The following is a 26,663-nucleotide window of genomic DNA, read 5'->3' on the forward strand; positions in this document are numbered from 1 at the left end:
GTGTGTGTGTGTGTGTGTGTGTGCGTGAGTGCAATATTAGAAAAGTTGACCAGCAATTCTAACTTTGGTCCATTCATATCTCCCTTACTTCGTTTGTAATGCATCCACTTGTATAACTACGGAGGGCTGTCTATTGGAGAGAAGGGTACAAGTCATATTTGAGACAGAGAACAGGACTTACCAGGGCGCAGTATGTCTCAGGTGGGTCTCCACAGGTGATGTTGGGTGGGTCCACCGTAACCTTCAGGTACTTGGTCATGTCCATGGCCTCAGGTTGGCAGGCCATGTAATCCCAGGTGAGGCCTTCGTCCGTGTACACCTGAGACTTACACACGTCGTAGTGTCCCCAGGCTGGGTAGTGCTGCATGGTCTGGCACACACTGGCCCACAGTGCCTGCAGTGTCAACACCAGAGGGAAACGCATCGCCGCTTCCTCTCAGACACTCTGGGTCTCCTCTAGAAAAGGGCTATTGCTTTCTCAATGGGGAATCCCTCTTCTTCTCTCCCGAAACAGAGAGACAGCGAAACCGAGGGAAAGGCCTGGGCCTTTGAGTTTATGAAATAATCCAACCTTTACAGAGAGAGGAGCTAAGGAACTGTGGCAGCATGCCAGCCTCCTGTTAACAGCTTGGTGGAGGGGGCGAGGGGTGTGAGATGGAGGGGCGAGGGGGGACACCACTTGTTTTGGTCTGGAGTCCTCTCTGTACTCCGTTTCAGGTCTCTCCGACAGTTCTCTCTCCGGCAGGGCGGGAACGGAGGGGTCACGACACGCCGAAGTTAGGGGGTGACTGGCCCGTCAAGGAGATAAAAAGAGAAGGAGTGGATGGAGGGAGGAGGAGTCGGTGTGAAGGAGGAGAGAGGCGAGAGCTAGAGCGAGAGCCCTGGAGGAGGCAGCCTTTTTGACACGCTGATGGAGAGATGAGTGACAGGCCGCTCAGCTTTGTTTGCTGTCAATCATGTCTCTCTTCCGCCCGGCAACGGCACCCACGGTCTGTAGGGAACAAGGAGAGGAGAGAAGAGAAGAGGGTGAATGCCTAGTGGGGGGATAGTTTGACAGAGAGAGAGTGTGTGTGTGTGTGTGTGTGTGTGTGTGTGTGTGTGTGTGTGTGTGTGAGTGTACGTTTGTGTAGGTATAGAGTTTGACATCAGCAGACGGATGGCAGTGTAACCGGGGAGAGATCCTTGATGTGGGGGTGTCAGGATGGGCATAGTGAGTGTGTACATCCCAAAGGGGGATTTTATAACCAAAGCCATCAAGGTGCATTATATCCTGATGCTTTTCACACTAAGTCCACACCTCACCCTGGTTTTCACTTATCATGAGTTTGTTTTCTATGCCCCTTCCCAGGAGAACCAGAAACACCAGCAGCTAAATCTTCAATCTACCGTACCATTAAAATGCAAGTTTGTAAATCATTAGCATTATATAACATTTGGAGGATTACAAAGTGTAGTTGTTGGATTGTGGCAGTAACAACACCATTGAAACATACTGTATGTATCAGATCAATGTTAGTCGTTCCAAAGCACAGGTACATTCTAGAAACAGGTGAGATGGTGGTATGCATGATAAATGATCAGTCAGGTCTAAACAAAGCCCTACATCCATATCATTTCACAATATGCATTGACAAAAGACTGCTGCACTGATATCAACAACAGTTGCTATGGTAATATGAATTGCCTGAGTATAAACCAAACATGTAGTGTTGTTGTGATCTCAACACTGAAAACATCCCATCTTTATTCACTATTCATACACAGATACAAATGAATGTTTTCTTGTTGAAAGACCTGGAATGTATCATGAGAGGGACCATCTTTCATTTGCCTCATGATCACACGAGGCCTTTCAGGTTGAATACAGCAACCTCAGAAAGAGAATTCAACTCACGAAGCTGCAGGTGACGAGCGCTGGGAGAAAACTGTCTACTGTCCATGCATTTTAGACTTTTCAAATCCTCTACTAATCAACGAGGACGTCTGTACCTGACACCTCGTCTTAAGTATGGTTCTGTACTCCAGCCGACTGGCCAAAAAATGAAAGACAGGCAATTCAAAGTCCTCAGCATTAAAAAAATGCACTGTATAACACAAAGGTCACGTGTAAGCCACATAGTCTGTGTCAGTTTGATGTAGGTTCTTGTATTCCTTATGTTTTTTTTTTGTGGATGATGATGATTCCGGGATGAGGCAACATCCCAGACTTGGGGAATTCTGAACATTGACAAGGTCTATTATTTGGACATGTATTTTTCTGAAACAGAAAGAACATTTAAAAAAAAGAAAAAAGTTCAATTTCAATATCAAAGTGTACTCAACTCAGTTGACCTGCACTATGCAATTATCTCTTTCAACATCCAGGTCCTGAATCAGAGAGAGAACGGCAGGCGTCCGTTTCCACCTGGCACTAGCTGACCGGAATTAGTTTGAATAAGAAATGGCGACATTTGAAATGGACAGGACTGCTTCAAATAACATCTCTGGACATACTGCACATAGAGTACAGTAGACAGCAATCTGGTGTATAGATTTATACATCAAAATCAAATAGAACATCCCCAAGTAATCTCACCCCTAACGATCTATATTCCTCAGTTAGCTTTGTCCCCACATTTTAAACAACCAATACTCTAAATGCAGATTACAGTATGTATCTCTCCATATCTCCACACACTCACACACACACACACACACGCACGCACACGCACGCACGCACACACACACACACACGCACGCACACGCACGCACGCACACGCACACACACGCACACGCACACACGCACACACACGCGCACACACACGCACGCACACGCACACACACACACGCACACACACGCGCACACACACACACACACACATACACACAACATACGCACACACACATCTTTGTTTTACTATCCTTGTGGGGACCAAACAGTTGATTCCCATTCAAAATATATTTTCCTTAACCCATCACCCTAAGCCTTAACCCTAACCTTAATCCTGAACCTCTAACTCTAACCCTAAATCTAATCCTACACCTAACCCGAATTCTAACCCTAACCCTAATTATAACCCTAACCCTAAACCTAACCCCAAAGCCTAAAGTAGTATTTTTCCTGACTCCTGGTCCCCACAAGGATAGCAAAACCAAACACACACACTCACTAAAACAAGGCTGCAGCTTAGCTGAGCTAGCGCTAGCCACTAAAGAGGGACACATTTCACAGGCAGGTAGCCTTTTTCTCCAGCCAGCCCAATAGTGACTTGGCTTGCAGGCAGCGGCAGGTAATTGATGATGACGTTAGCCAGAAGCAGTGTGAGGGATGGATCAGTGGACGTTTTAGTGCTGGTTAATCAGTCAGCCCAGACAATGGACCCGCTGACCCAACACACCTAGTCCTGAGTGATCAATTAGCCTGCTATACGCCTACAGCCTGAATGTACAGGCCTCACTGCCCAGCCTGTGTATAGGTCTCTCTGTCTACGCTTGAGATAGGCTGAACGCTATAACTTCTGCTTGTTTATTCTCTATTTTGCCATGAGATAGAAAATGCCATCAGCTATACTTTAAGTTAAAATTTTCAGGACTGTTTTTCATTTTTAGTTAGCTCATAGCTTATTGCAAAGGAATACAGTAATATCTTATACCTACAGTAAAAGTACAATATCTGGTCATATTTTATTTTGATAAACAATTACATTCTCCAACCAATTGGGTCAGATGGCAGTACTGACCCAAATGTCTAACCTATGGAGCACTTCTACCCATATAGCCAGCATTGAATTGGGTCTAGAGAGAGAGAGAGAGAGAGAGAGAGAGAGAAGAGATAGAGAGAGAGAGAGAGAGAGAGAGAGAGAGAGGGAGAGGAAGAAAAAAGAGATAGCACAAGGCCAAAGTGGAAGAGGGAGAGAGAGATAGAGACAGAGAAAGCGAGAGAGCGAGGGGGAGTGTGGGAGACAAAATGAGTGAGGAGAGAAGGGTGAAGAGGTGCAAAGAAGAGGGGGAAGACCTTCACTGCTAAAAAGTAGGAATGTCAATTGAGGAGACATGGGAAGGTAAAATTTATCCAGATATCCAGTAGAGATCTTGGCACTGAAGCTCTATGCCATTAATAGACATACTATTACTAAGTGCTGGAGGTGACCAGGGGCCTGTTTCAGTAGGGTAGGCCTGACTGGATAAAGATGGGTAGGGGGGTCAGCGACACCCAGGGTAGATAAGGGGAGTGGGGACAGTTATACCCAGGCTAGATAAGAGGAGTGGGGACAATAATACCCAGGTTAGATAAGGGGAGTGGAGACAGAGATACCCAGGCTAGATAAGGGGAGTGGAGACAGAGATACCCAGGTTAGATAAGAGGAGTGGGGACAGTTATACCCAGGTTAGATAAGGGGAGTGGAGACAGAGATACCCAGGTTAGATAAGGGGAGTGGGGACAGTTATACCGAGGTTAGATAAGGGGAGTGGAGACAGAGATACCCAGGTTAGATGAGGGGAGTGGAGACAGAGATACCCAGGTTAGATAAGGGGAGTGGAGACAGAGATACCCAGGTTAGATAAGAGGAGTGGGGACAGTTATACCCAGGTTAGATAAGGGGAGTGGAGACAGAGATACCCAGGTTAGATAAGGGGAGTGGAGACAGAGATACCCAGGTTAGATAAGGGGAGTGGAGACAGTTATACCCAGGTTAGATAAGGGGAGTGGAGACAGAGATCCCCAGGCTATATAATAGATAAGGGAGCAGGGACAGGGATACCCAGGCTAGATAATAGACAATGGAGCAGGGACAGAGATACCCAGGCTAGATAATAGATAAGGGAGCAGGGACAGAGATACCCAGGCTGGATAATAGATAAGGGAGCAGGGACAAAGATACCCAGGCTATATAATAGATAAGGGAGCAGGGACAGGGATACCCAGGCTATATAATAGATAAGGGAGCAGGGACAGAGATACCCAGGCTAGATAATAGATAAGGGAGCAGGGACAGAGATACCCAGGCTGGATAATAGATAAGGGAGCAGGGACAAAGATACCCAGGCTATATAATAGATAAGGGAGCAGGGACAGAGATGCCCAGGCTAGATAATAGATAAGGGAGCAGGGACTGAGATACCCAGGCTAGATAATAGATAAGGGAGCAGGGACTGAGATACCCAGGCTAGATAATAGATAAGGGAGCAGGGACAGAGATACCCAGGCTAGATAATACATAAGGGAGCAGGGACAGAGATTCCCAGGCTAGATAATAGATAAGGGGAGCACATAAAAGATCACAACAGCCAGGTCATTATCACCCTCTACAATTCAGACACTGGCCCTTCCTCTCATTATTACCCACTTTGAATCCAGTGTCACTGGCAGAGGAGAGCAGAGCAGGGGAGAGGGGTGTGCTATGCATTTTAAGTGAGACCTGGGCTATTTGGGGCAGGTCGCCTGCTTCCTCCCCCCATCCATCAAGAATAAGGTGGGACACTGCAGAAATAAAGGGGTTTTAGAGGATGTGAGAGATTAAGTTTAATATATGTTGATAAATAATAATATGTTGATAAAGGCTTTCAAAGAGTGAACATGTTGTCAATTAGAGGTCGACCGATTATTATTTTTCAACGCCGATACCGATACCGATACCGATTATTGGAGGACCAAAAAAAAACAGATACCGGTTAGTAGGTCGATTATATATATATATATATATATATATATATATATCTGTAATAATGACAATTACATCAATACTGAAAGAACAATGAACACATATTTTAACTTAATATAATATATAAATAAAATCTATTTAGTCTCAAATAAATAATGAAACATGGTTTCATTTGGTTTAAATAATGCAAAAACTCAGTGTTGGAGAAGAAAGTAAAAGTGCAATATGTGCCATGTAAAAAAGCTAACGTTTAAGTTCCTTGCTCAGAACATATGAAAGCTGGTGGTTCAATATTCCCAGTTCTTCAATATTCCTAGTTAAGAAGTTTTAGGTTGTAGATATTATAGGAATTATGACACGTCGACTATTTCTCTCTATACCATTTGTATTTCATATACCTTTGACTATTGGATGTTCTTATAGGCACTTTAGTATTGCCAGCCTAATCTCAGGAGTTGATGGGCTTGAAGTCATAAATAGCGCTGTGAATCAAGCATTGCTAAGAGCTGCTGGCAAATGCAGTAAAGTTTGAATGAATGCTTACGAGCCTGCTGTTGCCTACCACCGCTCAGTCAGACTGCTCTATCAAATATCAAATCATAGACTTAATTGTAAAATAATAATCAAAAAAATACAAGCCTTTGGTCATTAATATGGTCAAATCCGGAAACTATCATTTCAAAAACAAAACGTTTATTCTTTCAGAGAAATATGGAACTGTTCCGTATTTTATCAAACGGGCGGGAACCCTAAGTCTAAATATTGCTGTTACATGGCACAACCTTCAATGTTATGTCATAATTATGTACAATTCTGGCAAATTAGTTCGCAACGAGCCAGGCGGCCCAAACTGTTGCACATACCCTGACTCTGCATGCAATGAACGCAAGATAAGTGACACAATTTCCCTAGTTAATATTGCCTGCAAACATGAATTTCTTTTAACTAAATATGCAGGGTTAAAAATATATACTTCTATTGATTTTAAGAAAGGCATTGATGTTCATGGTTAGGTACATTCATGCAACGATTGTGCATTTTTCGCGAATGCGCTTTTGTTAAATCATCCCCCGTTTGGCGAAGTAGGCTGTGATTCGATGATAAATCAACGGGCACCGGATTGATTATATGCAACGCAGGACAAGCCAGTTAACCTAGTAATATCATCAACCATGTGTAGTTAACTAGTGATTATGTGAAGATTGATTGTTTTTTATAAGATAAGTTTAATGCTAGCTAGCATCTTACCTTGGCTCCTTGCTGCAGTCGCGCAACAGATGGTCAGCCTACCATACAGTTTCCTCGTGGAATGCAATGTAATCGGCCATAATCGGCGTCCAACAATTCCGATTACCGATTGTTATGAAAACTTGAATCGGTTAATTGAAAAGGTATTAAAAATGAAGCAATATACACAAACAAAAGTGTAAAATAAATGGCTTACTATTTGACATGGAATGGAGTCCTATGAAGGCTGTGAACTCTTCTGCGGTTCAGTAAGTGAGTATTTTCAGTCTTTCCTGTTCTAAGGCATCCTTGGTGTACAGTACACTGGGCTCCCGGCTCACTGGCTCACAAGGCATACATAGAACGGAGTGTATTTTTGGGGCATAGGATCCTACCAATGAGGCAATGCTGAGGTTGATTTTATATTTAAACCCATAAATGTTTTACAGGATCCATATGACCTCGCAGAGAGCTCTCTCGCCAACTCTTTCCCTTCTCTCTTTTTCTCTCTCTAAAGCTGTGAACCCCCCCCTCCCTCCCTCCCTTATGTCCGCTTCCATTTCATCCCTGGGGCCACTCAAGCATGGCTGAGTGTTTAAAAGTCAGTGGGGAAAGACATGCATGCTTGGCCTGGCAGTGGTTACAACTACTGGAGTAGCATCTGACTGAGTCATGTGTATGAATACCCAACCTCTTCAGCTCCCTCCTACCTCACTGCCTCCCAACAATCCTGCTCTTCTTCTTTTCATCTTGTCTCTTTATACCTGTTCCCTGTGCCCTCTCATATTTTCCACGTCTCTCTGTCTCCATCTCTTGCTAAACAAAGCCAGTGATGTGCCTAGCTTGTGTGGGATAGACAGGAGAGAAAAAGACAGATGGAGACATAGAGAGAGAAAGAGAAAGAGAGAGAGAGAGAGATAAAGAGAGAACGAGAAAGAGAGAGAGAGGGAGAGAGAGAGAGAGAGAGAGAGAGAGAGAGAGAGAGAGAGAGAAAGAGAGAGAGAGAGAGAAAGAGAGAGAGAGAAAGAGAGAGAGAGAGAGAGAGAGAGAGAGAGAGAGAGAGAGAGAGAGAGAGCTGGGCCAGCATCACATGGAGACTTGTGCCATGCATGGAGGGCTCTTCACTCTCCTCAGATTCCTGGGCCTGCCTTCCTTTCCCAGAATCCCTAATCTTCCTCGTTAACAACCTGCCAATATGACAGTCCTCATAAATAAACATGTGGCAGACAACCGGAGCATGCCCCTACCAACATGACAACCAAGCGTTTAATGTTCCAGAATGTTTCATGAGCCCAACACACATCTCTGTGGCATACCATCACCACAGCACCAGCCGATCCCCACAATGGCCTCCCCTCTCCTCTGTCTTCAACGTGTCACTGGCTAAAATTTGCATACAGGTGTATGATCTTTTTTCAATCATGGTGTGGTGTATCCTAGCTAATGAATGAAGCTATAACAACTGTTTCGGTGAAACAGCATGGCTTTCTGTCTGTTGGGGAGGGGAGCATCGAGAAATCAAAGCGAAGGTTTTGAGCAGAACAGCAGTGGAACATGGCAGCCCTCCCTTCCCCCTCTAATACAATCTGATTGTTGGAGCCAGACAGGTCCCGGGCCTCTGAAGGCAAGAAACTCCCTCAGCGCTGCTGCCAAGACGTGCTTGATTTGCCCCCACAGCTGCATCTCACATGGTCTCTCTCTCTCTGTCTCTCCTTTTCTCTTACCCTCCCCACTCTTACGCTCTCTTACTCTCACCGCTTTCACACTCTCCTTCCTCTCTCACTCTTACTCCCTGCCACATGCATCTTGTGTGTGAGAGAGGGGCACTTTTGACAGGGTGACTCTTACGATGCTGTCTGCGTGGAGTCGTGTGTGTGGAGCTCGGGGCATCTGTTACTCCTGCGCCACATACAGAAGTGTACTGTAGCAAACTAGACAGCAGGGAGAAAGTATACGCCAGCCACCACCACTACCACTCCTCCACCCTCTCTCTCCCTGTCTCTCGCCCTCTCACATTCTCCTCGGCCTCCCTTCGCCACCAAGCACACACTTCATTGCGACATAGGAACACCTAATGCATTATTAAAAACACTTTTCCTAAAAGGCTGCTACCATATTATTCAGCTTTCACAGTGGCATGCCTGCATGGCTACTCTACATGTCCACCTCTAGCCCTTAGAATAAGCCCAGCAAGGTAACCCACTGGAAATAGAGAACATGTGCATTAATAGTAATGAACATGTATAGCAGCTGATACTGTTACATTGAGCCTTATCAAAATCCAAGGTCCTTTGAAGGCAATGTATAAAATAAAGTGGTCATGTCTAAATTATAAGGTAAATATCGTAGCAAGTGCAAGTTTTACTATTGGCAACATGTCAACATGGGTGGACTGGAAATCATTATAATGACTATTGCTCTTCGTTCCAAATTTGATCAACATCATAATTTATGGGTGAACAGAATATAATTTAGTATCATATCTAATATTAACCTTACAGGTCCATGTGCGGACATTACCGCACTTGTTTTTTAAAATTCTGTGAAATTAAATTGGCATACATTAATGATTTGACCATAATAGTATTTTTATTACAAACAAACTAAAATGTAAAAATCAGTTAGTAGGCCCTGTATTAGAAATATAAATACTGTATAACACCCTAATGTATTTAAATAGTATGCCATAATATATATGATATGTGATAATGTTAACCAAACCCAACTGTATAAAATACATTATACTGGCTCTCAGTCTGCAGCTTCTTACTGATCATTATTATTTACCAAATCTAATCAAAGTCAAGTAATATGCAGAGGATAAGCCTGGATTCGAAATGCACGGGTGAAGCACGGACATAAAGCTGCTCTGAATAAAACAACTACTCAAACATATCGTTAGGCGTATCAATAGACTACCCTGAATATAAGAAACTACCAAGCCTTTCAAAAGGATGCAGGATAGATTGTCGTGTATAAAAAAAACACTTCTATTTTGGCACCCTCACATTCTTTAGCCTACTAAAAAACTTGGGGCTTCAGCAGGTGTATTGATAGGACAGGGCTGAACAGGGCATAACCATGAAGTATATTTCCTTTAAAACAACCCCCCAAAAAATACAGAATAGACCGTATCTTTTTAGCGGCATTTCATGATATTGACTGGTAATACTAATTCGGAATTGATCAATTCCACAAGGGGGCGCTTCCACAAATCACAAGTAGGCTTAGCTTTGCCAAAAGGGCACCGGAGTCAAGTAATTAATGTTTTCATTACATTATTTTAGTTATTAAATGAGTAATGAGCATGGACGCGTTCAACTTCATTCAGACTGCATTATGGCAAATTATACCAAATGTTCAAAGATATGACATAATCAACACTTCGATAAGAGCCTACTATAGGTGGGTTTCCAACTAAAGTTAGGCTACAATTCAGGAAGTATTGAAAGATGAGTCAGCTATTAAGACTACCTTCATACAGCATACAATGTTTTAACGAAGGTGGCCACAATTAAACGAGTTACTTTAATTGTACAACATGCCTACAAAATAGACTTAGTTCAATAATAGCCCATGCGTACTTACATTTGTAGGTTTGCCTCAATTCACCGTGCACAGTCCAGTGTTCAACAAGTTCAGCACTGACCACAGGCACCCCTTTAAGATGCGCGTGTAAATCTTAATGTGATGAGTTCGGTAGAAACGGGATGCTAAAAGTTGATGACCCAAGAGTTAAAACAAGCTGAGTCTGGAGTGGAGGCAGCGATTGAATGGTCCCCCCGCGCGCACGTCAATCTTCCTGGAATCGCTGTGCAAGTGCAACATCTCTTTAGTGAAGAGACGGGATCAGAGGAGATTTTCTCCCACTTTAAAACAAATGACTGATCACTGTCTGGAACTCTTAGAGCAGCACAATAACACAAATAGGTGAGTATTTTGACAGCAGCCTATGTCCCGCGCGCCGCTGGTCATCATTCTGCCACGTGCAATTCCATTATTGCATTGTTGGAAGCAATGGAACAGTTTCCGCATCAGAAAAATAAAAAGAACACTATGAAAAAACTTTGAAACGCAAAGGCTCCTTTGTCTTTTATAAAATGTCCGTTTAATCTGTATCATTTCTTAGATCCACAGCCAAGACATTTGACTCCTGTGAGCGGATATACACTTTATCTCTCTCTCTCTTAATCTCTCGCTATAGCCTACTCGTTACAGGCACTCAAAGGGAACATGAATCACAGCAATTAGCAGCGCTGCCGAGAATATCCTCCACTGTTCCGGCGTCACGCATCCCTCGCGCATTCCCCTACACTGCACTGCTAGGCAGGAAACTGCTCAGTGGAGATGGCGGGTAAGAGATAGCGCACTTAGAGAGTCCGTTAGATTAAACCGCTCACTCAGCCTCAATATTTCCCCCCCAGCGCAGTCCTCTTTCAGGACCAGTCTGAGACTCAATGGGGCGGATGTATCTAAACTTAGAGGACAAATGACAGATCACTGAGAACAGTGGTTCCCACTCTAACGGACGGAGCAGAGAGAGAGAGATATGGGAGATAAGCAATCTCTTCCAAATGCGAGCTAAAGTAGTGATTGCATCCCGTACCTCTACCAATATGCCTACATGTGTTCCGCAGGGTCCTAAAGGTAGCAAATAATTTTAATAACCTCAGTCATTAAACTATTTTAAATGTAGTTGTTTTGGTGGTTTAGTTCAATGATATAGACTAACTGTTTCAATGCTATGTAAACATAGGCTAGAGTTTTGTCAGATTGCGCACAGAATATGCGCACTGGACGAAACATTGTGATGATGTTGGTAATTGACTTGGAGAGGCACACATATGGAAATGAAAATCAAACATTTAGGCTTTCCATGCCTAAGTATGGGGCTCCTGAGCCCCCAAATCTGTCCCGGGTTAAATTAATGAGGGGTTTGAAAATATGAGTATAGAGGTCTGTCAAATATAGGCATGGGATGATGCGCAAAGCATGCACTCCACCCCATACATGACGTGCTCAAATTACAGCACACACATACCACGGCCACCCTACAAAAACCTTGATGAGTCAGTGTGAGTTGCTGGAAGTTTAGCAACGTCATTACACCTTGTGTAAGACTCCATCTGTTAGCTGCATTTTCACTGCAATTTACCGGACACTGGCAAGAGTCGAAACAAGTGATTTCTACAGGGGATTGAGTCCGCAGCAATCTCTCACACCGTCAGGATATTAGCCTTGGGGAGGGCCCAGATTATATTAAAATTCGATCCATTCTGACAGTAAATCCTCCAGCGGTGGCGATGATCCGGAGGACAGAAAGAAACAATCAAGACCAGAGATGGAGAGAGAAAGAGAAAGCACTGAAATTATATCAATGACCCTGCTACTCCTGTTTTGACGTCTAGGGCCGGTTTGGAATACAAATCTATTTCAATTCTTCTCCATTGAGTAGCAAAGGAGACCAGTCCCTATGGTTGACCTGTATAGAGGTCTCATGTAGGAGTACAAATAGTCTGTTAGGCCTGTATGATTCACAAGTTTGAAAAATCATCCTTGGGGGACAGATGCTGACCTGTGGCCTGTGACTTGAGATTTCTGTAGAGTGTCAATAGGCCTAGTTTTGCAATTATTGTGCTGGACAATAAACTCCCTTATTTACTCACATATTTCTATTGAAAATGTCAAACGTTGCAAATAAAATCGGTGCTGAAAGTTGGAAAGAAGTAGCACGGGGCCATATCTTAATAACCTAATGCTTTTGTTAGGTTTGAAAATTGGAATTAAAAGTAATTTTTCCCTTACAGTGTGTCGCTGCACCCCTGTTGATGTCGATATGTTGAAATGAATCAGTAGCGTTATTATCAGCATTGTACAATTTATGAGGTGAACGAAGAATCCTATATGTCGAAATCAGCTCCCCACACACAGCTCGCTCTATGAGCAGTGCAATACATACACCTATCAGACCTCTGTTAGATAGTGAGCCCTATTGTGAGGCATATGGCCTCAATTATCACACAGATATTCCCAAACAGCAAGTCCGCCACAACACATTGGCAAGCTTTACACCACGCAGCAAACGCACAAATAAAACAAAGGTCTAGGACAACAATTAAGAAGATTACAAATGCATACAACTATACACACTGTACTTATATATTTATTTTAAAGCATTATTTAATGAATCGACTGTGCTCTATTTTTATCATAGTTATACACTTTTCCTGTCAGCTGTCAGAAACCACTCTATCAAATCATAAGGCGTCTCATATAGCCGCGACCATCAACAAGTTTGTGCCCATCCCTCCAACATGCAGAAACCCAAACAAGTAGACCTTACCTTTTCTCTCAAAGGCTCATTTCGTATCCTTGCGAAGAATAGCGAAGATCATGTAACACAGCGATATATTTCTTTTTTTAAACCTGGTCATCGTCGTTCACGCGGAGAGCAGAGACTTGCTGTGAAACGACTAGTTCTCTCCGTGGCTTCACCGGAATGGGGTGAGCAGAGGCACGGATGTCACTTCAGTGACAATGGCACTTCAGTTAGTGGAACAACAAGGCAAACACATGCAACGTCACACAGGGGTAAAGGGAAATAGTACTTTAAGTTCTACTTGATCCTTGTCTGAAAAGTTGTTGATGACAAAAATGCAGTGGCTATGACTATTGAGCACGTCTTTCATTAGACTTGTAGAAGGAGTGTTTATAATACCGACACGCATGATTGGTGCTGCAGCATACTGACATATAGTAAATTATCTTGTCTACCGAGACACACGCATTTCAAGCATCTTTCAGTAGTGGAAACATCGTGTTTAACTGATATAAAATAATTTGTTATGGGTATACTTTAGTTTGCCTTTAATAGTCATATAATAAGTCATGCAATGTCACAACTAAGTTTAGTAAATCATTTCAAGTGAAAAGATAAGGCTACAGAAAACAGATTGATAGTAGAAAATATCTAACACGTGACAATCACATGACATTGTGGAAAGTATAACAACATTGCATCTGAGGGTCTGTCAGAGTCCTTTTTAGCAAACAAAGATGGAAGCCAGCCAGTCACATGGGCTATTTTTGCTTTGACATAGCAAGAAATGTATTTAAATTAAGCATCATCCCAATCCTAACATGGAGAACAATTATTATCAAATTGTGTTAGTGTAATTTACTCTGCTCAAAATACATTACACGTGCACTTCAAAAGAAAAAGATCAGTGAAAGTATATAGCTCTATGTAGATGCGTCAACTGGGCACTGGCTTCAGCACCATAGACAGCTCCTCGCGTGTTAACTGGGCAGCACTGCTCTTTTCTGGAGCTGGACAGCTCGTCACACGTTAACTGGGCAGCACCGCTCATTTCAGGTGGTGGACAGCTCCTTACGTGACAAAGCGCTGTTGAATACTATAGGGATCATCTTCTCACAAATAGAATGCATTTAGCTTTTTAATAACTCAGACCTCAATGCATGGAGAGGTATTTTGAATCTTAATATACCTTTCAGCACGTGGACAGATCCTCACGCGACTCGCCCAAGGGCAACTCATCTGACACGAACATACCATCACAAACCACACAATACCAGCATTGGAATAAAACAGCCCATTTCATGCTACTCTCTTTTCCTGTAATGCCTAGTTTGTTTGTCCACTTAGCCACCCCCGAGGACAGAATGGATAAAAATACAGATGTTGTAGACTGAATATCTATCAAAAAGTACAATTATTCTCACTGCATCACCACAACTCTGAAGAAGAGAAGAAAGACAAATGTTAGTCTATTTTTTAAAAAATGCCTCAGGGTCAGTATACACTAACTAGGTGACCTGAACAGGAAGCATTTAAGGCCCTTACTTTAGTTATAGTCTTCCTTGGTCAGAGGACTTGTGGTCTTACAATAACCTCTCCTTCTACACAGGTTGTAATATCTAACAGCTATTAAACAATTACCTGTAAATCATCCCACTGACAGAGGGATAAAAATGGTACTTGAACTAGACATCAAATGTATTGTGGTCGGATGGATTGTAAAAACAAATTGTGATCCACTGGCCCCTTTCCTTCTTTTATTGAAAAGCTTCTGCACCATCTATGTTTACTATCCCCCAGCCCCCCACCCCCCTCCCCCCATTCAGCACAGTGTTTTAAAATCTATGTCGAGGTTCGATAGTTGGCACTGCAATTGACACAGACCGGCAATCACGTGCCTCACGCTCCATTATTTGTCATCCACCTCTGTCAGTGTGTGTGTATGTGTGCCTTTCTGTGGATGCTGTGCTGTCATATATTGGATGATGATTAGAAAATGGATGTCTACAGACATTTTTGCCCATCACTGTATTGGATTTGACCTTGGTTCAATAGAGTGTACTGTTGCCTTCATCTGGTCGGCAAGCAAGTGGGAGGCAGTGTGTGTATTTGTATTAATTATGAACCCCCATTAACTGCTGCCAAGGCAGCAGCTACTCTTCCTGGGGTCCAGCAAAATTAAGGCAGTTATACCATTTTCAAAACATTACAATACATTCACACCAGGTTTCACAACACACATTTTTCTTGAAAAACAAAACAATAAAGACTGATCATCAGGAAGTGTTACAAGCAGTGGAACAAAATAGGCCTCGGTTTGAGTCCCAGTCAAACAAAAACCCTGGATTTGCTACATAGGTGTCAGCAGTGGGATGGTCAGGATACCATAATATGTCAACTGTAAGCCCAGCAATAGTTCTATTACTACTTATTATATGTATTCTTATAAGAGAACATTACGCCCATGACCTGGCTAAAGACCTTTCATCAATCTGTGTTCTACAGTCCTCTACTTATCCTGCATGGTGCTTTAAGCCCACAACTTAACTCCCCAAATTGAAATATCATAATAAGTCAAAAATAAGAAAAAAAGAAAAACTATACCTGAGAAGAATTACATAGGAGCGTAATCCATAAAGTTCATGATTGAAAAGGGATTAGAACCACACAGGCACCACACAGTTTGGTGGATTTGTACTTCACACACAGGCGAAACCCGTCTGCCTCGCCTCCTGCCGTAGGCTGATTGTGATTTGGCCATCCTGTTCGGGATTTACTTAACAGCACCAAACAACTCTGTCCCTGTTGTGATGTGTTGTGTCCGTTCATGCAGTCATGCCTCACTGCATTCAGTTGGATGCATTTCTGACACACACACACACACACACACACACACACATACACACACACACACACACACACACACAATTCCAGCTGAGGATTTGAATGTGAAGTCAGTCACATTCATGGGCTGGGGATAAACAGATAAATGGGAACACACCATAGTATTTGAACAGCTTTACTGTGTGCATCAATGTTTGTGTACAAAATAATGATTGAAACGTAGCCTTATCGTAAAGCAGAAATAATACAATGGAACAGTATAGGTGTGAGAGAAAGGTGTTCAGTAACTGTATAATAGAGATAATCCTGTAGAAAAAGGTGTTCAGTAACTGTATAATAGAGATAATCCAGTAGAAAAAGGTGTTCAGTAACTGTATAATAGAGATAATCCTGTAGAAAAAGGTGTTCAGTAACTGTATAACAGAGATAATTCAGTAGAAAAAGGTGTTCAGTAACTGTATAACAGAGATAATTCAGTAGAAAAAGGTGTTCAGTAACTGTATAATAGAGATAATCCTGTAGAAAAAGGTGTTCAGTAACTGTATAATAGAGATAATTCAGTAGAAAAAGGTGTTCAGTAACTGTATACCAGAGATAATTCAGTAGAAAAAGGTGTTCAGTAACTGTATAATAGAGATAATCCAGTAGAAAAAGGTGTTCAGTAACTGTATAATAGAGATAATTCAGTAGAAAAAGGTGTTCAGTAACTGTATAACAGAGATAATTCAGTAGAAAAAGGTGTTCAGTAACTGTATAATAGAGATAATCCTGTAGAAAAAGGTGTTCAGTAACTGTATAACAGAGATAATTCAGTAGAAAAAGGTGTTCAGTAACTGTATAACAGAGATAATTCAGTAGAAAAAGGTGTTCAGTAACTGTATAACAGAGATAATCCTGTAGAAAAAGGTGTTCAGTAACTGTATAATAGAGATAATCCTGTAGAAAAAGGTGTTCAGTAACTGTATAATAGAGATAATCCAGTAGAAAAAGGTGTTCAGTAACTGTATAATAGAGATAATCCTGTAGAAAAAGGAAGAGTGATGGAGTGATTGAAACCTAGCCTTATTACACTATTTAAAAGAATAGACAATAAAAGAAGGGCAGTAGTGTCGGTGTGAGAGAAAAAAGGTGTAGGCTAAATGCATGATAGAGATTAGTGGTACAAGGTAGCTTGTAATATCCCTGTCTATAAAAAGGCTTACATCCAGGGCTGCTAATGATAATGATGACAGATGATTTCTCCAGGGCTGTAGGGAGACTAACGCACAGCTCAGGGAATTGCTCTTCTAAATTACGTTTTTGTAAATAACATGTTTCCAATTTGTCAAAATATTGGTTACTATAACTGGCTGGTGGAAAATGATTCCTATTGGTTTATATATTGTAGGCTATTAGCATACCAGGCACAAATAGGAGATGGTGATCAGGGGTCCATTCCAAATGGCACCCTGTTCCCTATATAGTGCCCTACTTTTGGCCAGGGCCCGTAGGGCTCTGACCAAAATAACTGCATTGTATAGGGAGCCATTTGGGAAAGGGGGTACCTAGTCAGTTGTCTAGCAATGTATTCAACTGAAATGTGTCTTCCGCATTTCACCCAACCAATCTGAATCAGAGAGGTGTGGGGGTCTGCCTTAATCGACATCCACGTCTTCGGCGCCCGGGGAACAGTGGGTTAACTGCCTTGCTCCGGGGCAAGGCAGAACGAAAGATTTGTACCTTGTTAGCTCGGGGATTTGATCCAGCAACCTTGCGGTTACTGGTCCAACGCTCTAACCACTTTGGACGCAGACCAGTTCTAATGTGAATCCAGTCAGGGATGTTGTATCGGGCTAAAAAGATCCCTCATAGACACATAGGCCTACGATGAAATTCATTAACTCTAAAACAATGCATACAATATAGATAATCTTCTCACATATAGAATGCATTTAGCTTTTTAATAACACATACCTCGGTCCATGGAGAGGCTTTTCCAATCTTAATCTATCTCTCTTTCTCAGCTGTTTCACACTTTCATAGCACCCTCCTTCCTCCTCAGTCTGTGGAGTTATAATGGGGAATGTAACATAATGTCAAATGTTCATTTTATGGTACTTCTACTGACTCACATTGTTCTCTCATAACAGTGGTTATCCTCATCAGCTGCTGTCAGACGAGCCTTTGTGTTTCTCAGACTGCAGAAGACATAGTAACAGAGACAGAGGACCAAGGACCTTTGGAAAGACTAGTTGTTGCATACCCATAAGCTCTAACATAGTGGATTCTCCTCTCACACATCCCCACTATAACAATGACTCCAACAATGAGTTAGATTAAGCACATTTTCTATTGATCCTCCTTACAAGACAAATAAAACAATTGAATGTTTCTACGCCCTTTCTATTTGTTTTCAAATGATTCAAGGCAAGGATGGGTTAGAATGAGTAGAGCGTTGAGCAGAGAAGAGTGACTGTGCATGCTGCAGTTTGATACGGAGTTCAGGAGCATCTGGAAGCTAATACTGCACTTAACATTTCCAATATCTGTGTTTCTGCCTTTAGTCTGTCTACTAGGCACTGGCAGGTTAGAAGACACCTGTAGCAACTAAGTGAATTTGAGAAAAAATGTTGCTGTGAAGTCACATTTAACTATGAGAGTCAATAAAGACTACCAAATAACAGCCTAACTGTATATCCTATTTTTCTTATTAAAATGTTACCCGTTCCATGCACATAGTATCATAAAGAGAAAAACAGGTTTGCCATACTTTTAACATGCACATTATTCTATCAGAGATGATCACCTTACTGTAAGCTAATGGTTAGAGTCCAACTGGAATGAAAATGTAAATGCCAGAGAATGCTAGACATTTGTCCTCACCTGAGCTGCATAGCAGTCTTGTTAGGGTAATATACATCAGGGAGGCCTAGAGTTTTTCAAAGTAGCCTTCAGTGAATGAGTGGGTGAATCTATTAAACTAGTTATGGACAACCATTTCAATAACAATCAGGTAAAATATGACTTGGGTTCAGGGGCCATGTAGGGATATGCAATAAAATGCAAATGAATTACTTAAAAATCATACACTGTGATTTTCTGGATTTTTGTTTTAGATTCCATCTCTCACAGTTGAAGTGTACCTATGATAAAAAATTACAGACCTCTACATGCTTTATAAGTAGGAAAACCAACAAAGTCGGCAGTGTATCAAATACTTGTTCTCCCCACTGTATATTGCCCTGACCTTGTTACCTTGCTTCTACTGTAAGACCCACTCATAGTGTAAGCAAAAACATGTTTTTTCCCCATATAAATATGAGAAAAAGTGAGTTGCATACCATTTCAATTGAGAGCTTATTTGTTAAATGTATTTATTTCATTCCATCCACTTAAGTATTTAATTCAGATCAATTATCACAACACATTGGCTCTCCTTCACAAGTTCAAAGACATCAGGAAACTCTGTAGCATAAACTACACAACAATAGTGGGATTCTTTCCATTATTACAACTTAGGCCTCGGCCAACAATTAATTGCCAAGTGTCCCTCTGCTGCTAAACCAGGTTAATGTAAGGTTGACACTGCTTAAACTGTCAAAGATTAGGTCTAAACATTATTGTTGAGCCTCTCCTGAATAACAATCTGGGATGGAAAAGGTCTTGGACTGTTTTTTGAGTTCTCCTATAGTGTAGTCCACGTGGATGCATATATGTCTGGAACTGTCCTCTGAGGGAGACATGTTGACCTCGCCCACCACTGTGGTGTCTTGTCTAACATTCACTGCTTCATCCAGATACAACACTGCCTGCTTCCAGTGCGTCTCCGGTTTGAACGGAGATGTGGAGAGAACCAGGGGCTTCTCCTCGCCACCGGGAAAGGTCACCGTGAACCACACGCAGAGCGCGTTCACGGCAGACGAACCGAAACACTCGCACTTGAATGCCCCCTTCACGGATTTCAGCTGCTCCGTGGTAACCGAGTACAGATCCAACTCGGCGAATTTGGAGGGGTGGGAGAGCACGTCCTCTACCGTCACCAAGTTCACGGTGATGTCATTGCTCATGATGCATTTCCTGGCGAAGTCAGACATGCACGACATGTCCACGTCGTACTGGTCCTTCACAGTTGACCAGAAACTTAGCCGGTCCTCCACCACGAAGTCATTGATGGGTGCAATGTACAGTTCGGCCTTGGAAGGCAAAATAAGGCCGCCGGCTTTAAGCCATTTGTCGCGGGCGAAGAGGACAGAATTCAGCATAGATTCGTGAAGCAGCGCGTACCCCATCCACTCGCTTACTATCACGTCCACCTGCTCCGGCAAATCGATTGTCTCCAGAGTCCCTTTAATCACATCGATTATGTCTTCCATCTTGTTGTGTTTAACAATTTTAACAGCTTGATCAGCGATTGAACTAGCCTCCACCGCGTAAACTTTCCTGGCCCCGGCTTGGGCGCAAAATATGCTTAGAACGCCGGTTCCTGCCCCGACATCCAACACTACTTTCCCTTGGATCAAACTGCTGTTCCTCAGTATCCCTGTCCTGTACGTGTTCGTCCGGACAGTGTCTGCAATCATTTCCTCGTGAATGGTAACATCAGAATAGCTGTCAAAGTACAGGTTATCCTGCACATTTTTGTCTAATTTCCTTTTCTTTGTGAAGTGGGACATTTCGCTTGCCCTCAGATTCTTGTTATCACGTTGGAACGTCAGTGCATTGTACTTCCGGAATGAGGAAACGGGTTGCACCTTGGTCTTTGTCGTTTTAGAAGCAGTCGAATTCGTAGATTTGCTAGCTATTTGTTTTTAAAGAACTACATTTCCCAGGAGTAAAAAGTGAACCATCAAATGACAGTGGTCGCAATGCGTTGTTTGATGCCGCGTTCAAACCATCTGTGAGCTCAGAACTCGGAAACTCTGACTTCAATGCGTTCAAAACAACTGGGAACTCGGAAAAAAAACAAGCTCCGACTGGGAAACGGTCATCCAATTCAGAATTTCAACTCGGGCATCTTTCTAGAGCTCCAACTTTTCGACCTGAGGATCACTGACGTCATGATTGGGCGCTCGTATTTTTCCGATGTCCCAGTTGATTTGAACGCGGCATCATTCACCGATTGGTCAATGGATGACATGAGTAGCAGGACATCAAATATAATCTTGAAGAATATTGACAAACCTGTTTGATCATGAAAAATATGTAACTACTGAATTTGCACAACCACAACCATCCATATCAAATGCAGCATTAAAGAAAACTATCATCCCAATTTTCCTCACTCCTCATCATCTTATATCTTATGGTGCTTTCAAGAAAACTGCGAACTTGGAAAAATAAGAGGTCAAATAATGACGTCAGTGGTCTTGAAGTCGGAAAGTCGGAGAGACCCATGCTCCCAAAGAGGCCCATGCTCCCAAGTTGGAATTCCAAGTTGGCGGACCTTTCAAAATTATTTTTCCCAGTTTGAGCTTGGTTTTTCCCCATGTTCCCAATTTTCTTAAATGCACTGTGCAAGTTCGAGTTCCGAGTTCCCAGATATTTTGAACAAGGCATTATGGTAACTTATAAAAGAAAAAAAAATACACATTTTGTGAAATTACGATGCAGTGGGCATCATAGGCCCACATGTGCTCCATCAGGACATGCTTTGCTGTGGGGAAGGCCAATTATAGTCTAAAGCATGTCCACAAATAGTTCTAAGCTCTCCACCCCAAAAATTATGGCAGGTAGAACACATGTTTATGTCACTGTTCTCCTCTTCCAGTGAATCTTCTGTGACTTTCCCAGGTCCTTCCAGATATCCTTGGCTAGCGCTAGTTGGAGAATTAGCAGGAGCTGTATTCCATTTCACTAAGATGAAGAGGAGAGAGCTGCCAGGTTGTTGGGTTTTCCAGGATTCCTTTCAAATTAATACTTAGGACAATGCGATGAAAAATGTGAATTTATTTTACGTATCAGCTAACCACATCATATGTTATAGCAATCTGGTACCCGACGGTACAGTTGATGATGTGGCATGCAACCATTGGTTGAAACATGCAACGTCTGAGCAGGGGGACGTAACCAGTGTGTCTATCTGGCCTCCCCTCCCCTCACAGTTGCAGGTAGCCCCCCCCCCTGCACACACACATACGCAGGTAGCCTGGCTGGTCCCATGCCAGGGCCAATCACAACCTCACCACATCCCCCAATATGATGGATGACATGAATTCCCTTTAACCTTAACAAAATGACAACACATCATCATCGCCTGTCTCTCTAGAGACAGAGGAGTAGCTACAAAGCAGCTTTTGGTCTGACAAGCTGTACTTTTTTCTCACCTTCGGTTTGCCTGCATGTGCTGCTTCTCTTGTTTGTGATGAAGTCACCTTGTACAGTTCCTATCATGGGTAGCAGTGTTGTCTATCTTGCTTTCTTCCTGCTCACTCTCTCTCTCACAGACACACACACTAAGATAACACACGTGTTTGCATAAAATCACCCTTGTTATATCATGTAATTTCCCAATCTCAAATTATTGGAGGATAAAAAAAACACGTTTGCTCAGATGTGAGCACCTGATCTCCTTTAATTAAAGTTTTCTATCGCTGTTTGCTGATCTAAACCACGGGCTCACTGGAGTCTGATTGGTGAGTCTGATGGACTGCCAGGAGGGAAGGCATTGTGTTCACTGGGCCTGAAACATGTTGGAAAATTTCAGAGATGTTAAAGCAGGGAGATGGGAGAGAAAAGCAAGGGAGCTGATGGTTGGTCAACCATGAGTACAGCTAGAGAAAACCAAATCACTTTGGAAAAATCGATAACCTACCCGCCCAAAGCTGATCTTTATTTTCTTCTTCTTTTCAAGCTCAAGAAGTTGTTTGTGAAGGACTCGTTACATCATGCTGAGACAGACAGCAAGAAGGAAGAAGAGGACTGAGTGTGTGAGTATATCTGGTTTGTGTGTATGTACAGTCTGCTGGAGTTGTGGTGATGACCATGTATAGCACATGCCTGTATTTAGATGTCACTGTGAATGTGTTTTCTGTTTGGCATGTGTGTTTTGAGAGAAAGAGAGGCAGGTGTTAAGGTTTCAGAATATAAAAACAGGGAGGGAGAGACAGACAGAGAGAGAATGAGATAGACAGAAAGAGAGACAGAGAGAGAGAGAGAGAGAGCGAGAGAGAGAGAGAGAGAGAGAGAGAGAGAGAGAAAGGTAGCAAGAGTGAGCAGGCTCTTTGTACTGGAAAACAGGATGTGGTGCTTCTTTTTGGGCAGCTGCTGTCAGTCTGTACAGTCCCCTAGGAGTAGCCTGACTGCTGTCAGCATGACCAGACCTGTCACCTGCCTTAGCACTAGCCACACACACACAGACATACAGGAATGAATGCACGCATTCACACACACGCACACGCACACGCACACGCACACGCACACACACACACACACACACACACACACACACACACACACACACACACACACACACACACACACACACACACACACACACACACACACACACACACAGGTCCAGTGTCCTAGCAATCAGTCTCAGTGTCATGATCCCCCATTCCAGAAGACTAGCATGCTGAGTAACAGACACTTGGATGCAATGGCCGACTATCGATCATTTCCAGGGATCAATAGGAGAGTACTTTGATATTTTACTTTCATAGAACGGGGTTACATAAGCGAACAGTGGTCTGTCATTAAACAGCTTTTCCTTTTAAACAAAACATTGATTATTGTTTTCAATTGTTCTCTCTGTTTCAATGACAAACACAGTTCTCACACACAAACCATGTTTTTTTCTGTCTAGGATCTGAAACAGAGGAGAAAGCATATCTAAAACCATAGGAAACACATACACACAAGCACAATAATCAGAGATATTATCAAGCGCAAATATATCGAATTTGTCTTGCAGCAGTTTGGATGAGGAGTATTGGAGGTTGTGGAAGCGCTTTCTATAAGCCCTCCTCCATCATCATCCCCACCCTTTCCCCACCTTCCCCATCATCCCCTGCCCCTGCCCCTCCTATCCCACCCACCCTCCCTCTCCCTCCCGCATTCACCCTCCCCCTCCCACTCATTCTCCTGACCAGTTGCTGTGACAGGATCTTGGCCCGTCAATCATGGCCCCATGAATCAATTCAATAATTACATCCCCTTTCCCCGAAGACCTGCTTCCCCTCCTTCCTCGTGTCAGTTACATTAGACTGCAATTAGATTAAATTACTAAGTACAACCTGCAAATATGACAGACACCATGGAGGCAGGGAGAGAGAGATGCTGACTGCATCACAATTCCTCCTCAGTATAATTTGTATCTAGACTACAATTGGAAATATGCATGATTATTCACGGACGCTATTAGACATCTCACATCTTGTCCTTTTTTCATATTATATCAACATGCTTGTACATTGTTGTAATATATGCATTACAACTAACTACTGTTCTCCCAGGTTTCCAGATGAATCATGTTATGTTCTACTGTATGTTGTGTGTATGTTAGTCATTGAAATTCAATTCCAATAACTTTTATATCCTCTTTAGGGAACTTCATGTGTGGTGACAGATTGGTGCACACAAGACACATAACAACATAGACGACAACAACATGTACAGTCATGTTTCAGTCTTTTGATACAACATGTGCAGAAGCCTTGTGTGAAGCCGTCCACTCTTCCCGTCCGCCTCCATATCACTTAACCACTTAACCACCAAGTCAAGTGAAGACAACACTGCTCATTAATCAAAGATCCTGTAAAAGAAAAGGTTGATCAGGTTTTAAGTGCTCCAAACGGACTGTAGTGAACAGATCATGATGGTGCACTTAAAGAGAAGTGCTTAGTGCTCTGAGTTGTTGAAACAGAAATAGCCACAGATGGTTTAAATAATTGCCCTGAGCTTAGGTTTTTAAACGATAGACATGCAATATGGCATAGACCAGTGGAGGCTCCTCGGAGGAGGAATGGGAGGACCATCCTCCTCAGTGAATTTCATAAAAATAAAAATTGTAAAATATTAAAAAAGTTATCCTTTTTAGATAAAACTACACAAAGTATAATCACATCACCAAATCATTTATTAAAACAAACTACTTTGCAAGGAATGTCTACAGTACACTAAACAAAACTCTGTAGGGTAGCACCATGGTGAAGCCGGAGGACAGCTAGCTTCCGTCCTTCTCTGGGCACATTGACTTCAATACAAAACCCAGGAGGCTCATGGTTCTCACCCCCTTCCATAGACTTACACAGTAAGTCCAATCAGAGCTCTTGCAGCATGAACTGACACCCTATTAAAGGATCAGAGAATGAATCTAGTAGTGAAAGCATAAGCTACAGCTAACTATCACTGCAGTGTATAACATGTGGTCAGTAGTTGACATCAAGAGAGAGAAAGACAATAGTTAAACAGTTTTTAACAAATTAATTTCTTCCAAAATAAAGGAGAAGCAAGAGAGAAATCGAGAGATATTTTGTCTTTTATTTTTTTCAGTTTCAGTTTAGCCCACAAAAACTCTGCTCAAACAGATGGCTGCTGTGTTAGCTAGCTGGCTATGAGTGCTAAACTGCTTACTGATTGTACTTTGTAATGTTACTGCATGATTGTAGAGGGTTCACTAACTTGTTAGTTCTATTAGCTATATTGATGTTACTTTAGCTAATATAGTGACAATTATGTAGGCTGTGTGTAGCGGTTATGATATGGTTTGGCTTGGAAAGTTTTTTTTGCCTGGTCATATACACCTGATGTGTTGTGCATTGAAGTCCACAAGCTAAGGGACAAGGTGAGAGGAAGAGAGTGTACAGATGCGTGTAGGAATAAAACGTGGCTGCTATGAAAGTGAACTGTGTTTTGACTCATCATACCAAAGGATGCTCGTGTTTCTTGGCCCAAGCAAGTCTATTCTTCTTATTGGCGTCCTTTAGTAGTGGTTTCTTTGCAACAATTCAACCATGAAAGCCCAAATCAAGAGGTCTCCTCTGAACAGTTGATGATACTTGAACTCTGTAAAGCATTTATTTGGGCTGCAATTTCTGAGGCTGGTAACTCTAATGAACTTATCCTCTGTAGCAGAGGTAACTCTTCCTTTCCTGTGGTGGTCCTCATGAGAGCCAGTTTCATCATAGTGCTTGATGGTTTTTGCGACTGCACTTGAAGCAACGTTCAAAGTTCTTTAATTCTTCCGAATGGACTGACCGTCATGTCTTAAAGTAATGCCGGACTGTAGTTTCTCTTTGCTGATTTGAACTGTTCTTGCCATGATATGGACTTAGTCTTTTACCAAATAGGGCTATCTTCTACCTTTCCACAACACAATTGATTGGCTGAAATGCATTAAGAAGGAAAGAAATTCCATAACTTAACATTTAACAAGGCACACCTGTTAATTGAAATGCATTCCAGGTACTACCTCATGAATCTGGTTGAGAGAATGCCAAGAGTGTGCATAGCTGTCATCACGGCAAAGGGTGGCTTCTTTGAAGAATATCAAATGTAAATATATTTAGATTTGTTTAACACTTTTTTGGTTACTACATGATTCATTATGTGTTATTTCACAGTTTTGATGTCTTCACTATTATTCTACAATGTAGAAAATAGTAAAACTAAAGAAAAACCCTTGAATGAGTAGGTGAGTCCAAACTTTTGAC

General features: G+C 42.3%; 2 protein-coding genes across 6 annotated transcripts in view; both read right to left on the reverse strand.

Annotated features, from left to right (window-relative positions):
* The window catches only part of LOC110536586 (netrin-G1-like), a 262,918-nt gene extending 249,512 nt beyond the window's left edge, over positions 1 to 13,406 (reverse strand). For 2 of the 5 annotated variants that reach the window (XM_036935169.1, XM_036935170.1), the window contains exons 1-2: positions 10,458 to 11,421; positions 182 to 991 (exon numbers count right to left, since the gene is read on the reverse strand). In XM_036935169.1, coding sequence (XP_036791064.1) covers positions 182 to 424 — 243 coding nt within the window. In that variant the 5' untranslated portion in view covers positions 425 to 991; positions 10,458 to 11,421. Of the gene's footprint in view, positions 1 to 181; positions 992 to 10,457; positions 11,423 to 13,212 lie in introns of those variants that run through there. The other 3 variants (XM_036935168.1, XM_036935167.1, XM_036935171.1) reach the window with 3 other exon arrangements.
* A 5,962-nt stretch (positions 13,407 to 19,368) lies between these two features.
* On the reverse strand, positions 19,369 to 20,750 carry prmt6 (protein arginine methyltransferase 6). Its single transcript, XM_021620490.2, has one exon. The coding sequence runs from the start codon at positions 20,682 to 20,684 to the stop codon at positions 19,629 to 19,631; it is 1,056 nt and encodes a 351-aa protein (XP_021476165.1). The 5' UTR covers positions 20,685 to 20,750; the 3' UTR covers positions 19,369 to 19,628.
* Positions 20,751 to 26,663: the final 5,913 nt, after the last annotated feature.

The sequence above is a fragment of the Oncorhynchus mykiss genome, chromosome 11, assembly GCF_013265735.2.
Source record: "Oncorhynchus mykiss isolate Arlee chromosome 11, USDA_OmykA_1.1, whole genome shotgun sequence".
Classification (NCBI taxonomy): domain Eukaryota; kingdom Metazoa; phylum Chordata; class Actinopteri; order Salmoniformes; family Salmonidae; genus Oncorhynchus; species Oncorhynchus mykiss.